The 17,708-nt window shown below is 43.6% G+C and overlaps 1 protein-coding gene across 7 annotated transcripts in view; it reads right to left on the bottom strand.

The window, feature by feature from the left end:
* Positions 1-15,438, bottom strand: part of OGDH (oxoglutarate dehydrogenase) — a 98,428-nt gene extending 82,990 nt beyond the window's left edge. For 2 of the 7 annotated variants that reach the window (XM_023740449.1, XM_023740450.1), the window contains exons 1-2: positions 13,763-14,062; positions 2,315-2,562 (exon numbers count right to left, since the gene is read on the bottom strand). In XM_023740449.1, the coding sequence (XP_023596217.1) occupies positions 2,315-2,562; positions 13,763-13,781 (267 nt within the window). In that variant the 5' untranslated portion in view covers positions 13,782-14,062. Of the gene's footprint in view, positions 1-2,314; positions 2,563-11,683; positions 12,122-13,762; positions 14,063-15,360 lie in introns of those variants that run through there. The other 5 variants (XM_023740451.1, XM_012558286.2, XM_023740455.1 and 2 more) reach the window with 5 other exon arrangements.
* Positions 15,439-17,708: the final 2,270 nt, after the last annotated feature.

Here is a 17,708-nt window from a genome sequence, read left to right as displayed (position 1 = left end):
TTCTCAACCTTGGGTTCCCCACTACCAGCTTTCCTGTCCCCTCCTGCCTTGTAGTCCTTTGCCCCTGGGCTGGTGTGCCTATAATGTCTCATTTTGTTTTATCGGCCTGTGTAGTCTTTGGCTGAAGGGTGAACCTCAGGAGTGACTTCAGTACTCAGCTATAAGGGTGTCCTGGGGCCATACTATCGAGGCTTCTCCAGTCTCTGTCAGACCAACAAGTCTGGTCTTTTTGTTGTTGTTCTACCTTTTTCTCCAGCTCTGTCCAGGACCCTCTATTGTGATACCTGTCAAAGCAGTCGGCGGTGGTAGCCGGGCTCCATCTAGTGGTGCTGGACTCAGTCTGGTGGAGGATGTGGTAGTTGGGGTCCATTAGTACTCTGGACTAATCCTTCCCTTGCGTCTTTGGTTTTCTTCATTCTCCCTCTCTCCCGAAGGGGTGAGACGAGTGGAGTATCTTAGATGGCTGCTCACAAAGAAGGATGTAGAACATTTTCTTTATAAACTATGTTATGCCAATTGAGTTAGATGTCCCCCGAGACCACAAAGGTGGCATTCTTAATGAAACAGAACCTAGCGGCTACTAGCAGTCACAGAAACATATCCACTCAAAGGGACCCAATGGAAGCAGCCGCCCTTTGACAAAGAGACCCCAAGATTCAAGGCACAGAAAAGGCCAAATTAATAGTGATGACAACCCAAGTGGCACAATACAGTTCATAAAGTTTATGTTGTAGATCCTGGTTTGGAGAGTAGTGTCTGGGTTTCTGAAAGCCTGAGAGCAGCCATCTAAAATACAACTACTGGTCTCCACTCATCTGGAGCTAAAGAGAAAGAAAGAAACCAAAGACTCAACAAAGAAACTACAGGTTTAACAGTCGACATGAACCACTGCCTCATCTACCCTGAAACCAGAAGATCTAGATGGTGCCCGGCTACCAATAACGACCATTCTGATCAGGTCCACAACAGATGGATCCTGACGGAATGTGAGAAAAATGTGGAACAGAACCTCAAATTCCTTACAAAAAAAAAAGCAGGCTTACTGGACTGGTTGAGACTAGAGGACTCCCCGAGACTATTGCCGTGATATATTTTTTAAATCTTGAACTGAAACTAGCCCCTGAAGTCACCTTTTAGCTAAATAACAGACTGGCTTACAAAATAAAAAATATCACCTGTGAGAATACTATGCTCCCTTAAAAAATCACCTATATGAGACTAAACAGTCAACAGCTACTTTAAAACAAAGATGAGACTATAAGGGCGAAGGGAAACTACATTAGTGGCAAGGAAACGGAACTAGAACGAAAATACTGAGCATGTTCATGCATTGTGAAGAACGTAACCAACATCACTAAACAATTTGTTTAGAAATTGTTGAATGAGAACCTAAACTGCTATGTAAACCTTCACCAAATCACAACAAATTATTATTTACCAAAAAAAAAAAAAAAATGGTGGTGACATCTGTTGAGACTGTCCTCTGTGCCAGACACAGAGCACCTTATATACATCGTCTCCTTTAATTCTCCCAACAGCCCTATAAGCGTGGCCAAGCGAGCTGAGCGCCTCTGGAATCCTCCCTCTGACCACACCATACTGCCTTCCAACTCCTGCTTTCGGCTGGCTGCTTGACCTGAAAATCAAGACATGGCTACCAACGCCTATAAATACTCATCAGGCAAAGATGCCAAGAAGAAATTCTGTCACTAGCCATGACTTACATTAAGCAAACACGTGAAGAAACGGGGTCTTAAAGGGAAAAGCCCTTATAGGAAATACAGAGAAATTAGAAAGAAACCTGCAAGAAATTTACTTTCAAATACAAGAGAAATACATAATTATCTAAAATGTCATTTATACAGAAACTACATGAGATGATTTTAAGGCATTTAAGATATAAAAGTGTCATCTTAGGACCGCTGGGACACGAGAGCCTCACGAATATCCATTCTTTTCCACGCACTTTCGTCTCTTCAAAGTGTGTATCCTAAAGTAGCCCTTACTGAGATCCTGAAACTGGTACAAGTGCCGCTTCAGATCTTCGCAGGGTGAAACGCTGTCTAGCCCAGGGGCCAAATGCCTTGAGTGCGCTGGACACCAAGCAAGCCAGGGAAGCACCTCCAGAGATGTTGTTTTTGTTGGGCTGGTCCTGTCAGCCAGGCTTTGTTGGATGCACGGGCACTCGGCAGTTTTGAGCTTCTCAATGCATTCCTTCCGCCGGCTCCTCGGACACACGCACTTACCTGAACTGCCAGGAAGCATCCAGAGCAACACAGCAAACATGAGGAGACAGGGTCCTGGCGAGCCTTACCTTATGTACACTTTTGGGGTTTTCCAACCAAGCATAGTACATTTCCTCCACATAGTTTGAACTAGTCCCACTCAAGAAGGGCTCAGCAGCGACAGGTGCAGTATAGCATCGAATCTGTTGAAATGTCCTAGCTGCTGCTGGTCTGTTTTGTGAAAATGTCTTAACAGTCTGGGAGGCTGTCAACGGCCTCAACTTAGCAGCACAAGTCCTTAAATGAAACATTTTTGTCCGAAGCCTCTCACAACTGCCTGGACAAAAAAAAAAAAAAAAGAGAGAGAGAGAATTTTAGGAGATAAGGCTACTCAAAAGACTTGCCAGATGCTGATTATTTAGAAGAAAGATTTGGTCTGTAAATGTATTTGCACCGTTGTGCCATCCGCATCAGTGCCTAAATTCATGTCACAGCAAAGCAGTGATTAAGTCAAACCAAAACCAAGAAATATTTTAGTAGCTACTAGGTACAATGCACTGTGCCAGACAGAGGAAGATGGATACACAGCACATAGGTTATGATCTGCACTTAGTAGTTTAAAATCTAGCTTGAATGATAAAATATAACACTCTATGATGACAAATGTATGAAGCTCTTTAAGTCTATACATTTTGTAAAAACAATTCTAAAAAAGCAATAAAAATTAATTTAAGGATTAAGATTAACTTCAATATGAAAAAGACATTTTTTAATCTACCCACACACTACTGAGCACCTGCTATACTCACGGTATTCTGGAAAATACAGAGAAATTAGAAAAACATTTTGCTTGCCCCCAAATAATTTAACATTGAGCAGAGGATAAAAAATATAAACAATATCACAGAGAAAGCACTGAGTGCTTGGAGAGAACAGAATATGATAAGGAAATTCCGTGGAAGCACTCACTCCTTCCAGGTTGGAGGGAGCGGGGCAGCCAAGGAAGGCTTGGGAAGGCTGCAGCTTTGAGTTGGGCCTGGAGGACAGGAAGGACTTGGCCATGAAGGGAAGGGAAGGGACAGGCACCATAAATGGAAGAACCAGGAGGACAGAAGACAGAGAGACAACAGAGTGTGAAGGAACGTAAGGGGAAGAACAGGAACTGCTGAGTACTGAAAGGGAGGGGTGAGGACAAGCTGGAGAGGGGCCTCAGAGGGGCCTGACGCCACTGAGCTGACAGCCCCAGATCAATGGGGAGCCCAAGAGGTTCCGAGCTGGGAAGCAATGGGCTCCACAAAGGTTAAAAAGAAAAGTACTTACGCCGATTATTTGATAAATGTCTACCTCCTCTGTGCCACTCTATGGTAAGCAAGTGTACATGTTATGACTCCTTACATAAATCCCACAAACTCCCTAGCAGGTTGGCATTAGCCCTTCCATTGTGAGTTTCTTAAATTTCCCCAAGTTCATCTGGATGTTAGTAGCAGAGCCAGGCCTCCAAGGCCAGCCTTCTTGCCTGCAAAGTCCATGTTGTCCCTTCCCAAGGAGCTGCCCACCCTCTGGCAGAGGAAAGAAGAGGAAGGGCTGAAGGTGGGATGCTATTTAAACAAGAGACTGAGGCAAAAGGGCATGAAGGCCTTGACGAGAAGTGGGAACAGAGGGGAGGGGATCCAAGACATGTGGAAGGACAAAAATGTTGACACATCTACTATTTGCTTCTGATATGAATAAACATTGTGCTCAATTTTCATACTTTCACTAAATCTAATCTATAACTCTATCAAAATAACCATTTTCATAAAAGAAGTTTGTGTATCCCCTAGAATATGAAAGAGTTTGGACAGTCTAGACTGTTCCCAGAGGGCCTAGGATGCTGTGTGCAAGCAGTTTTAAGACGCCAGCATGCCTCTAGGTAGCGGCCACCTCTCTGAGGAGGGGAGAACGAAGACCCTCACAGGTCCCAGCTGCCAAAGGGCAACCTTGTGGTCACGGTGTAAGGGGTCAGGAGAGTCTCAGCCTCGGGCAAGTGAGCGAAAGCCACTGAGTAGGGCAAGAGGCTAACTGAACACAAGAAGGACGTTCACCAAGAGGAGGGCGCTGCCCGGGTCTGGGGTGTGTAAGGCAAAAAGGAAGTGACAGACGACCAGCTGAGGACTGTCGGAGAACAGGGCGCAGAGCCACACCCTCGACAGAAGGGTGATGGCTTCGCTGGCCGTAGAGAGCCTAGCTCAACAGATACGTGGTAACTTTTGTGAAGGATAAGACAGTACACAATACTGGGGAAGCCAGCACAACTTGTACAAGGCAAGGTGATGGAAGCTCTACAGACACATCCAAACTCCCTGAAGGACCGAATTACTGGGCTGAGGGCTGTGAGGACCATGATCTCGGGCAACATCTAGCTCAACTGGCATAAAATACTTTATAAAGAAAATGTTCTACATTCTACTTTGGTGAGTAATGTCTGGGGTCTTAAAAGCCCATGAGCAGCCATCTAAGATACTCCACTGGTCTCACCTCTTCAGCAGCAAAGGAGAATGAAAAAAACTAAAGACACAAGGGAAAGATTAGTCCAAAGGACTAATGGACCACAACTACCACAACCTCCACCAGCCTGAGTCCAGCACAACTAAATGGTGCCTGGCTACCACCACCAAGTGCTCTGACAGGGATCACAATAGAAGGTACCAGACAGAGCTGGAGAAAAATGTAGAACAGACGGACTTACTAGCCTGACAAGAGACTGGAGAAACCCTGAGAGTATGGCCCCAGCCACTCTTTTAGCTCAGTAATGAAGTCACTCCTGAGGTTCATCACCCTTCAGTCAAAGATTAGACAGCCCCATAAAATAAGACTAAAAGAGCACACCAGCCCAGGGGCAAGGACGAGAAGGCGGCAGCAGGGAACCCAAGGTCGAGAAGGGAGAGTGTTGACATGTTGTGGAGTTGTTAACCAATGTCATAAAATAGTATGTGTACCAACTGTTTAATGAGAAGCTAGTTTGTTCTGTAAACCTACATCTAAAGTACAATTAAAAAAAAAAAAAAAAAGGGCCTGGCCCAGCAGCAGGCACTGGCGACATAGCCATCTTTCTTCCCAGGCTCAGAGGGGAGGAGGGTGCCATCAAGTTGTAAAGTCAGAATTACATCCCATGCCGAAGGAAATCCAAGCTCTGAAACATGCTCAACTGACCCATGAAGCAAGGATACATAAGAATATCTGCTCTATTACTCACAAGTACCCTTCTCCCCGGCCCAAGGGTGATCAGACTACTCCGAAGAGATGCTCAGCAGCAGGCCGAGCCTCTCTCCTCTGGCCTGCCCTACTGCCAGAGAAGATGGCAGCAAAGGAACCTAACAAACAAAAACTTGCTTCTTAAACATTAATGATGAACAAGCAATGTATTCTGGATTTAGGTATGGAATGCAATTTTAACCCGAGTTTTACCTTAGAAACTGCAGGTTTTAAGTTACCTCCAATAGTTCACCCTGCCTACAACTATACACCAACTTTTTCCACTAATAACATTTAAGGCAAGCAACGAGCACTAACACTGATGGCAAAAAATACTACTGATTTCAATGCTACTTTTTTATTATTGAGGTCCAAAGGAAATATTCATTTTTTTCTCTGTCATTACTATCCAGGCAGCTTGAAACACTGCCACTGTCTCCGAGTTGGGCTTTTCTTCCTAGGACATAGCAGCACCACCTCCATTTCTTGTCTATCATTATTCAGTTGCTGCAATAACTGAATTAACAGACACTGCACTAACAATCACAAATTGTTTTTCCCAAACTCGTCCTTTCAATCTGGTACTGTAAATAAACTGTGATACTTAGCTATCTGCAGTCACTGAGTCTAACAGTTCCCAAGAGAGCTAGCAATCTTCAAGCTTCCCTTAGAACAACTCCTGTAAAGTTTCCCTGCAAGAGACACTCAACATCCTCCCTATCTCCACCCAAGGATGGCCAGGAAAACCCCAGGGCTGAGAGCCTCTCATTATACTTACATTTCAGTCTCTTGTAAAGAGCAGACCATCCTTCATCTTTCTCTCTTATGTAATGTTGTGAAAAGGTATCAAACACTCATTCGAAAGAAAACTGCTAGTCAATCAATCTTATGACCCAATTCTAGATTTCTCTGATATGAAGTCAACTTCCACAACAGCACATCATTTGGTAGACACTTTCAATTTTTCAAACACTTCCACAAAAGCTTTGGGTTGTCCAAAAAGTCTGAGTGCTTTGATTTTTGGTTTAAAAGAATATGTCTATTAAATAGGAGCCAAGACAATTCAATGAGGAAAGAAAAATCTTTTCAACAAAATGCCTACACAACTGGATATCCACACGCAGAAGTTAGATCCCCTACACCTCATATCACACACTCAAAATGGATCAAAGACCTAAATGTAAGAACTGAATTCATAACACTCTTAGAAGTTTTAAAATTCTAATTTATAACAGAGTGAATCTTTCTTACTTTGCGTCAGGCAATGGTTTCTTAGATATAACACCAAAAGTACAAGTGACAAAAAGAAAACATAAACTCGATTTCATCAAAATTAAAAACCTTTGTGAGTCAAAGGGCAACATCAAGAAAAGTGAAAAGCAAAAGCAACTTGAAAGATTAGATAGGAAACTTAGGGGGGCAGTGAGTTTATGTTAATGGAGGAGGAACAACTCAGCAAAGGAGGGTGAGAATGGCTGCACAACTCAAAGAATGTAATCAATGTCACTGTATTGTACATATAGAAACTGCTGAATTGGTGCATGTTCTGCTGTGTATATTCTCAACAACAACAACAAAAATTATTTTTAAAAAAGAAGTGAAAAAACCCACGGAATAGGAGAAAATATTTGCAAATCACTTATCTGATAAGGGACTGGTACCCAGAATATACAAAGAACTCATAATTCAAATAAAATAGACAAATAACTCAATTAAAAAATACGCAAAGCACTTGAATAGATTCTCCAAAGATATACAAATGGCCAATGAGCACATGAAAACATTTTCAACCTCATTAGTCATCAGAGAAATGCAAATCTAAACCACAATGAGATAACACTTCACACCAGGGCTTCGAATCAGTTCTTCCTGGTTCAATCATGGCCAAGAAGAGACACTGAACAGACAAGGTTTCTTAAATTTTGGTGAGCTGGAACCATAACTGAAACAAGAAAAATTACAGGTCGAAGTCCTGCTAGAAACTTAATCTCCCTCTTAGAAAACAAGGGCAGCATATGCATTGCATAGCAACCAAATCTCCTGCCCACAGGATTTTGTGCAGAGTTGGAGTGCACAAAACGGAGTCGGAATGCAGCGGTGTCCCACTCAAAGATGGTGGCTGAATGTGCCACTTTGAATGTGTGTCACTATCCTCAGTCCTGGCAATAACCCAAACTCATGCATCAAGCTCCTGAAAGGACTCACTACACTTCTTCCGAGTCTCCCATTCCAGGGATTCGACCTGTAATTTTTCCCGTTCCAGATGACCCAAATTTTAAAAATTTGGGTCTGTTGTTTCACTTCGTTGGCCACGACTGAACTGGTTCAAACTCGTTCGGAGCCCTGTTTCACACACACTACAATCAATAAGACAGAAAATAACAAGTGTTGGTGAAGATGTGGACAGAGTGGAACCTTCATACATCGCTGGTGGGAATATAAAAGGGTGCAGCCACTTCAGAAAACAGTTATGGGCTGAATTGTGTCCCCCAAAAATGTGTGTAAACTTGGCTAGGCCATGATTCCCAGTAATGTGTGGTCGTCTTCTGTTTTGTGATCTGATATAATTATCCTGTGTGTTGTAAATCCTAATCTCTATGACATTAATGAAGCAGGATTAGAGGCAGTTATGTTAATGAGGCAAGACACAATCTACATGACTAGGTTGAACTTGAGTCAGTCTCTTCTGAGATATACAAGAGAGAAGGCAAGATGAGTGGGACCTCATACCACCAAGAAAGAAGAGTCAGGAGCAGAGCATGTCCTTTTGACCTGGAGCCCCTGCACTGAGAACCTCCCAGACCTCAGGAAAGACTGATGTCAAGACACATGGAGATTTCCAAGAAACGCCAGGCCCACAGGTGTTGAAGAGAGATGAGGACCTTCCCCAGAACCAATAGAGAGAAAGCCTTTCCCTAGACCTGGTGCCCTGAATTCAGACTTTTAGCCTCCTAAACCGTGAGAGAATAAATTTGTTTGTTAAAGCCATCCACTTGTGGTGTTTCCGTTATGGCAGCACTAGATAACTAAGATGATGACCCAGCAATACCACTCCTAGATACATACCCAAGAGGAATGAAAACATACATCCACTCAAAAACTTATGCACAAATGTTCATAGTAGCAATATTCATAATAGCCAAAAAGTGGAAACAACCCAAATGTCCACCAATTAATGACTGGATAATTAAAATGTTGGATTATCCACACAATGGAATTGTATTCAACCATTAAAAGCAATGAAGTCCTGATATATGCTACAATATGGAAGAACCCTAAAAACACTATGCTAAGTGAAACAGTTATTTACAAAAAGCAACATATTGTATGATTTCATTTATAGGAAATCTCCAGAATAGGTAAATCTATATACACAGAAAGTAGATTAGTGGTTGTTTGGCGGGTGGCTGCTAATGGGTATGGGGTCTCTTTTGTTGTTGGCTGCCTTTGTGTCAATTCTGACTCATGGAGATCCCATGTGTGAAGAGTAGAACTACTCCATAAGGTTTTCAAGGCTGTGGCTTTTCAGAAGCAGATCGCCAGGCTCGTCTTCGGAGGTGCCTCTGGGTGGGTATGAACCACAAACACTTCAGCTAGTAGTCGAGCAGTTAACTGTTTACACTACCCAGTGACTCCTCGAGTCTCTTTCAAGGGGACAAATGTTCTAAAACCTAAACTGTGCTGATGATAGCACAACTCTTTGAATATACTAAAAAACTAAATTGTTCAGTTTCAACGGGTGAATTGTAGGGTACATAAGTCATAAAAAAAGAATGTCTAAGAAAAAAATCCAAGTGAGCCTATAAGTATCAATAAAACACACAAAATTACAAACATAATGAATTTCAAGATGTAAGTATAAGTCTATACATTTGGAAAAAATAAGAAAGTAAAAAGTAAAAACCAAAGGAAAATTTGTTTTTAAGGGTTAAATACCCTGCCCTTAGGAAATGATATTTTGAAATGTGACTAGTGTGAAGCCCTCAATGTCTGTGGCCTGGAACTTCTCCAGTTAAGCAGGAAACATCTTATCCAAGGGCCCACCTCCGAGTCCCTATACACAGTGTGGGAAATAACTGACCACTGACACCTATCAACGTAATGATGGCAGGGCAGAGGGGTAATGAAAGGGCAATGTCTAGCAAAAACAGCTTGGATTGTTTTTTGTTTTGTTGGTTCTCAACAAACAAGTCTTGGAGGGAAAAGAGCATGCATCATTAAGTGATTATTGCCCATGTGTGTTGCCTGACAACCGCTGTTAAAAAACAACTCGACTTGAAAATATTTTCCATTTTCTTTTTCGTTTCGTACTCATTAATTAAGATTCTTATAATGAATCGAGAAGACATTTCTTGCTACACACCCATGTCTGTTACTCCATGCCTGCAATTATCTTAGTTTTAGTAATGATAAAAACCAAAACCCAAAACTGTTGCTATCAAGTCGATTCCAATTCACAGCAACCCTACAGGACAGAGTAGAACTGTTCCACAGGATTTCCAAGGCTATAAATCTTTATGGAAGCAGACTGCCACATCTTTCTCCCGCGGAGTGCCTGGTGCGTTCGAACTACCGACTTTTCAGTTAGCAGCTGAGCACTTAACCACTGCGCCACCAGGGCTCCTTTAGTAGTGATACAAAGTACATATGCACAGAGAGAATACAGACAAGAATTCTTGCTTACTCAATCTCAAAGAATTTAATATCTTTTACTCATAATACCTTATTAAACATAAATTGATGGATAGGGAGACAGTGAGGATTACTTTAAAACTGCAAAGCCATTTTGTGGTTACTAGGTAGGAAACAATTATTGAGCCTGCAGGGCAAACAGAGATGGAGTTGACACGAACTTACTATATGAGGCTTTAAACAAATCACTTGATCTGTTTCAGTTTTCTTAGCAATAAAGTGGAGACAGGAATCACTCCTGCCTCATAGTTTTTGTTTTTTTTATAATAAGAATACAAACATGAAAGTACTCTGCAAAATTTAAAGGTTTTCTATGACTAAAGAATTACAACTTACCAGGAAAAAAAGACCAAATAATGATATCTCTTAGAAAAATAGAAGGTCCCAAGATAAATATAACCCTAAATTAATTTAGAGTGGCATTTACTCTGTAATTTCTCACCATCTTCCAAACTTTCTGTGGAGTCAGCCGACTGACTTGATAATTTAGCACATGGCAGTTCATTTATCTAACCAGAACCATAGGCCTTTAGAGCTGGGAGGGGCTCACACATCCCCAAAATCAGAACTCAGAACAAGCCTCCATACATGGGCATGGAGACTGTTCATGTCCTTCCCTAGGTGAGATGTCATCTGATCTGATGCTGTGGTGGTCTGATTAACACACTGTACTGCTGAGGATGCAGGTAAATAGGCATTTGTTAAAGGTGTTGATTAGCATGTAAACTGGGCAATCTGTCAATATTTATTAAAATTTTAAAAAGCAAATACAGGACTTCCATTTCCAGAAAGAAGAAGTAGACATACTTTTCCCTATTCCTCCCACTAAGTACAGCAAAAAACACTAGCCAGTATACACTAAAAAAAAAAAATCAAGAATAAAAATACTTTGAAAAATGGAGAAAAAGTAGACTGTATAAGGACCCCAGGACTGAAGAAAGACATGGCAGTGAGTTCCTGGGATTTCTTTCTGCCTCATATATTCCTGACTAGGTACTGGAGAAGCCAGCCACCCAGAAAACACCAGCAGGTACACAGACACACACGAAAAAGTCCCAACAAAAGCTGGCTCTCTCTAGCCAAAGGGCCAGGAAATGGGCAGCCTAGCAAAACAAAACTTTTAGACAACAACTGCAGTACTGCAGCCAACGTCCAAAACAAACAAACAAACAAACTGTGGCCCCACCCCCATCCACACCAGGCGGTAGGGAGGTGCCCCAATCCACTCTACCCCACAAAGGTGGTGATGTCAGAGTAGGGAGTGGGGACGTTCATCTGCCAGGCAGTAATGAACCATCCCCACCAACTTGTTCCCTCCCACCCTAGTGTCTTGGAGACTACATGGGAAGCCTCAGACTTCCACCTCCACCTCGTAGGGCCAAGGCACCCGTCCCCCTCCCAGGCAGAATGCTATCAATGAAGGCCTAAAGGGGAACTGAAACTCTTATAACCACCCAGCAATAACCAGGAGTCCCTCCCTGCCAGATATCAAGGAAGCCAGCTGGGGAAACGGGACGTATATCTCCCCCTACCTCGCAGTAACCAGGCAGCACCTCCTTTCCCACACTGGAGAAATGTCAGAGGAGGCCTGTTATAAAAGAAGACATAAATAAGATCCAGAGCCTCAACCCTGCAACCAAAGATCACGTGTCATATCAAGAACCAGGATGATCTCAACATAAACAAAAAAAGATAACCTACAGACACCAACACCAAGATGACACATATGTTAGAATTATCTGACAAAGGTTTTAAAACTGCTTCTATGGGCAATTACGAACATGCTTAAAATAAACAAAAAATAAGAAGTCTCAGCAAAGAAATAGAAAGTACAAAGAAATAAAAATTTCAGAACTGAAAAATACGATAACTAAAATTAAAAAAACTAAACAGATGGGTTAAACAGCAGAATGGAGGGGACAGAAGAAACTCAGTGAACTTGAAGGCAGAACAACACAAATCACGCACTTGCTAGTATTTCTGGGTGGCTGGCTTCTCCAGAGAAAACATACTGGGGGGGGGGGAACAGAACCTCAGGGACATGTGGGACTGTAACAAAAGATCTAATTAATCTAATATTCCTGTCATCAGAGTCTCAGAAAAAGGGGAAAGAGGGAGGGGCTGAAAAAGTACTGAAAATTTCCCAAATTTGGCAAAAGTTGTAAGACCACAGGAGCCCTGGTGGCACAGTGGTAGAAAGCTACAGCGAGCTACAGCTGCTAACCAAAAGGCTGGCAGTTCAAATCCACCAGCAACTCTTTGGAAACCCTATGAGGCAGTTCTACTCTGTTCTACAGGTACACTATGAGTCAAAATCAACTCGACAGCAACAGGTTTGGTTTTTGTTTTTTTGATAAGACCACAGATTCAAGAAGCTGAGTGAATCCCAAACAAGATAAAACGAAAGACATTCATGCCGAGACACTTCATAAGCAAAATAAACACAAAGGAAACATCTTGAGAGTCGACAGAAAGAGTGTATTATCTACAGGAGAAAAACAATTCAAATGACACTGTATTCCTCAACAGAAACCATGAAGGCCAGGAGGAAATGATACAACATTTTTCGAAAACAGAAGGAAAAGAACTGTCAACTCAGAATCCTATATCCTGCAAAAACATCCTTCAAAAATGAAGGGGAAATCAAGACATAGCCAGATGAAGGAAAATTAAGAGAAACTGTCACCAGCAGACCTCCTATCCTAAAAGAATGGCTAAATGAAGTTACCTAAACAGAAAGGAAATGACAAAAAAGAAATCTTGGCATATCAGGAAGGAAAGAAAGAACAACAGAAAGAGCAAAAATATGGGTACGACAGACTTTCCTTTTCTTGATTCCTCTAAATCGTGTTTGACAGCGCAAAGACTATAACACAGATGTGGTTCTAAATGTATGTAAAGGGAATATTTAAGACAATTTTAAGTGGGGGAAGTCAAGAGAGGTAGGGCTTCTGCACTTCACTCAAACTGGTAAAATAATGACATTGGTAGACTGTGGTAAGTTATGTCTATGTAATGTAATATCGAGACAACCACTAAAAAAGCTATACAAAAAGATAACACTCAAAAATACTACAAATAAATAAAAACGGATTTCGGTTAAAAGCAGCTCCTGTGTGATGTTGTTGTTAGGTGCCACTGAGTTAACTTCGATGCATAGTGACCCCATGTGACAAAGTACAACTGCCCCATAGGGTTTTCTAGGCTGTAATTTTTACAGGAGCAGATCGCCACGTCTTTCTCCCAGGGAGTTGCTGGGTGGATTCAAACTGCCAACCTTTTGGTTAGCAGCCTAGCACCACCAGGGCTCCCTCTGTGTGACACACACATAATAAACACGGTGAATATTTTGTATTTAATAAATTGTGCACTTAAAACCAACAGAAAATTCGTGTATGAGTATTTCAGAGCTGAGTCTTTAAAAGTAAATGAATTATAAAAATAGTTCATAACTCTGAATATACTACAAACCACTGAACTCTAAACTTTAAATAGACAAATTGTATGGCATGTGATTTATCTCAGTAAGGCTTTTTTTTTTAAGAAATTAAAATGTGGAAAGTGCTCTCAAAGAACAAGAAATGAAAGAAATACCAATACACAATTCATACCTTCAATCTCTAGAGTCATCTGTCCTCTCTGTTCTGGGCAAAGAGGTAGAGAGAGCAGGAGAGAGGAATACACGGGGGTCAGTAACTGTTTAGTCAGATTAAGTGCCCTAGCTATCTTGTGGTTGTGTGTTTCTACAAGTTTTCTATTAAATCTCCGTACGTAATAACTTAGGCTTCCCCAGGGGGGTAAACGGTTTGCGCTCAACTACTAACCAAAAGGCTGGATGGAGGTTGGAATCCACCCAGCAGCGCCCATGGAAGAAAGGCCTGGCAGTCTACTTTGGTAAGATTATAGCCATTGAAAATTCTATGGAAGTGGTGTCGCCGTGAGTCAGAACTGACTCCAAGGCAACTGGAGGGAACACGTAATAACTTACATTTATGTCAAGTACCTCTTCGAAGGGGAAAAATTACATGAAAATTGTTTTTACAGGAATTGATCTTCATTTCAATCAAAATGTTTTATAAAACTTCTGGGAAAAAAGTACATAGTAGGGAAATAACTATGCAGAGGTAAATCGGCTTATCCAAGGTCATTACCAAGCGAAGCTGCAGAAGGGACAGCCAGGAATTCCTAGTCCAAAAGATGTAGCAACCTAACAATATTTTAAGTGTCTTCTGACATAACAATGAGGGGGAAAAAAGACAGAGCAAAGCTGGCAACAATTTTATGCAAAAAGTCCTTTTTAAGGGGAGGAGCTTCAGAAGGACACATTTCTCAGCCTCTGGGGCAAGGAGGACTAGAAACCATCTCTCCCTTAAGAACTGAGGGGCAAGATGGTTCGAAGATCGAGAGAGGAACAGGGTTAAAAAGGACGGGAGCTTCAGGGAGACGCTCAGCAGACCTCTGCTTGCGCCTCGGCTACTTCCCTACCCCGGAAAACTAACGAACGGGTTGGAGGACAAAAAGGGGAAGCAGAGCTCGCTCCCAGGAGACCGCAGCCCCCTGTAGCTGCCTGTTTCTGGCCGCACCACGCCCTAGGATGGCCATGCAGCCCCGAGCCCTCCGAGGGACGGAAGCGAAGGGCTGCCGCGCAAGGCAGAGCCGGGCGGCCAGGGCCGGAGCTCGGTTCTCCAGAGAGGTTTCGGCGCCACTGCAGTGCCCGAGGAAATCCCGAGGGTCCCGCTCCACGTCCAGGACACGAGCTGCGCTGAGCCGAAGGGAAGAAGGGGCCGCCCGTCGCGGCACGAGCCTCTCCACGTGACGCCCTCCCCCTGACCTTGTGGGTCACCCCGTAAGGGTCAGTAGCCGAATCCCTCACATCCGCCCGCCAGCGGCGAACCCGCCCGCAGCACGCCGACAGCTAATCCGGGGCCTCCGCGCGCCAGCGCAAGCCCACGGCGCGCGCACCACATCGGCGAAACTCCGCCCGCCAGACGACCCTCACAGCTCTATTGGCTGCAGCGCCCGTCCCTCAAGACTCCCCCACCCCGCTCCCGCCCCCTACCCCCACCTCCGCTCCACGCCCTGTCACCGCGGTGGTGGCAAGGGCGCAGTGGCCTCGCGCCGTGCCCATGGCCCCCGCCCCACTGGCCAGCAAAGGCAGCAGCTTGACCGCACCCTGGGGCCCAGGCATACGGCGGAGCGCCGCGGTTACCTAGCTCCGACTCAGGCTCCGCCGGGAATGAGGCGCCGGCACCCCAACTCCGGCAGCACCAACTCTCGGCCCGGCCCGCCTGCTCCGGCGTGCTTCGTCAGCACGTAGCCCCGCCCCGGCCGCGCCGCGCGCAGTCCGGTCGCCGCCCTCTCCGCACTGTTGCGCGCAGCTGATTTAGGACCCGCCTTCTTGGCTGTCACCGGCCGTCGCTGAGCGCAGGGCTGGGGACCGGAGGCAAGGGTCCCGTGACGTCACAGTGGTCCAGGCGGTGCTTGGCCCTGGAGCGCAGAGGGGCCCGCGAAATGCGGCCCCGGGCTTTGTTGGCGGAGCCAGCCGGGGCGTCGTCCCTGCTGAGCCACGGGGCTCGCAAGGTGAGCCGGTAGGCTCAAGACCTTACTCTTCGACTCCTGGGTCTATATTCAGAGGCTAAAGAGAAATTGCTGGAATGTGGCCCGAACCAGTTCAATTCCAGGTGTCAGGGATGAACCCGACAGCCAGGATCTGTACTGTCATGAGGTTGATATTTTAGGGTAAACCAACAAGATAGTAGTGGTTGATGGTTTGAAATTCATAAAACAGGTTGTTGGAATAGAGCGTGGTGGTAACACTTTTAAAAATTTACTTCATTAAACAGGTAATGTATTCACATGGTTCAAAATCAAAGGATATTAAAAGGTATTGTTTGCAAAGTCTCCATTCCACTCATGTTAACATGTACCTCATTCTGTGCTGGACCCCGGATGAGGGCAGAGGTGGAGAGAATTCAGGGGTTTGAAGAGTGGCCATTCACCAACCAGGACAGAAATACTTCTATTTTAACCAGTATAACCATCATAGTGTATATGGGCTGAATATTCGTGTTGGCTATAGATACCACTTACCTTAGTTTCTTGCCTATTCTTCCAGTATTTCTTTACGCAAATACAAACACCAAAGATAACTTACTGTATATTCTCTTGCACATAATTATAATTTTTTATTGTGATTTAGGTGAAACTTTACATAGCAAATTAGTTTCTTATTTAACAATGTATACACATACTGTTTTGCAACACTGCTTGCAATTCCCGCGATGTGTGAACACTCTCACATTCCACACCCCAATTCCCCATTTCCATGCGTCCTTTTTTCCTGTCCCTTCCTGCCTTCTCATCATTGCTTTTGGGCAGGTATTCCCCTTTTGGTCTCATATACATGACTGAACTAAGAAGCATGTTCCTCACGTGTGTTATTATTTGTTTTATAGACCTATCGAATCTTTGGTTGAAGGGTGAACTTCAGGATTGTGCATCTCACTTTTTTAACTTAACAATATATCCTGGAAATCTTTCTATATCAGTTTATAGAGAGCGTCTTCATTTTTTTCCAGTAGCATAATTATGCAGTTTTGGTGGGGACAGCTCATCTTTATTCCATGTGATACTGCCTAGGGCGGCCCCACTGGGGCTAGAAGATCCAAGATGGCTTCATTCCCATGACTGTCACCTCAGCTGGGCTGACTAGATCACATGTCAACTGGGTTCCAAGAGAGTGAAAACAAGCTGCTGAGAAGTCATACAGCTTTTCTTCCACTGCATTGAATTGCTCAAGGAAAGTCACAAGGCCAGCCCAGACTCAAGTTGCCAGGACACAGACTCCACCTCCTAATGCGAGGAGCAGCACATGTATATAAGAATGGGAAGAATTGTTGGCAGTGATATTTGCAGACTATCTAACATGCCAATGTCCCAATCAAGGTTCACATGTCTTATTTGATATTGTGCATTTTTTGTCTCTTTTAAATTAGTATAACCCCCCCACCCCAGGTTTTTATCCCCTCTTCTTTAATTTTTTGAAGGATTGAGACCAATTGTCCCATACTCTGGATTTTTTTATTGTTTCCAAATTTAGTTCTTGTCTCCTAAATTTCCTGTGAAATGGAAGTTACGGTAAAACACTTGCGTAGATTTAAGTTAAACTTTTTTTTTTAGTTGTACTTTAAGTGAAAGTTTACACTTGAAGTCACTTTCTCATACAAAAATTTATACACGCATTGCTGTATGACCCTAGTTGCTCTCCCTCTACTGTGATGGCACACTCCTCCTTTCCACTCCAGATTTCCCATGTCCGTTCAACCAGCTCCTGACCCTCTCTGGCTTCTCATCTCGCCTCTGGACAGTAGCTGCCCATTTAGTCTCATGTATCTACTTGAGCTAAGAAGCACACTCTTCATGAATATCACTTTATATGCCATAGTCAAGTCTAATCTTTGTCTGAAGAATTGGCCTCAGGAATGGTTTCAGCTCTGAGCCAACAGAGAGTTCAGGAGCCATGTTTTCCAGGTCCCTCCAGTCTCAGTCAAACCATTA

The sequence above is a fragment of the Trichechus manatus genome, unplaced genomic scaffold, assembly GCF_000243295.1.
Source record: "Trichechus manatus latirostris isolate Lorelei unplaced genomic scaffold, TriManLat1.0 scaffold00155, whole genome shotgun sequence".
Classification (NCBI taxonomy): domain Eukaryota; kingdom Metazoa; phylum Chordata; class Mammalia; order Sirenia; family Trichechidae; genus Trichechus; species Trichechus manatus.
The sequence above is the reverse complement of the archived record's forward strand: the minus strand, read 5'-3'. Positions and strand labels throughout refer to the sequence as shown.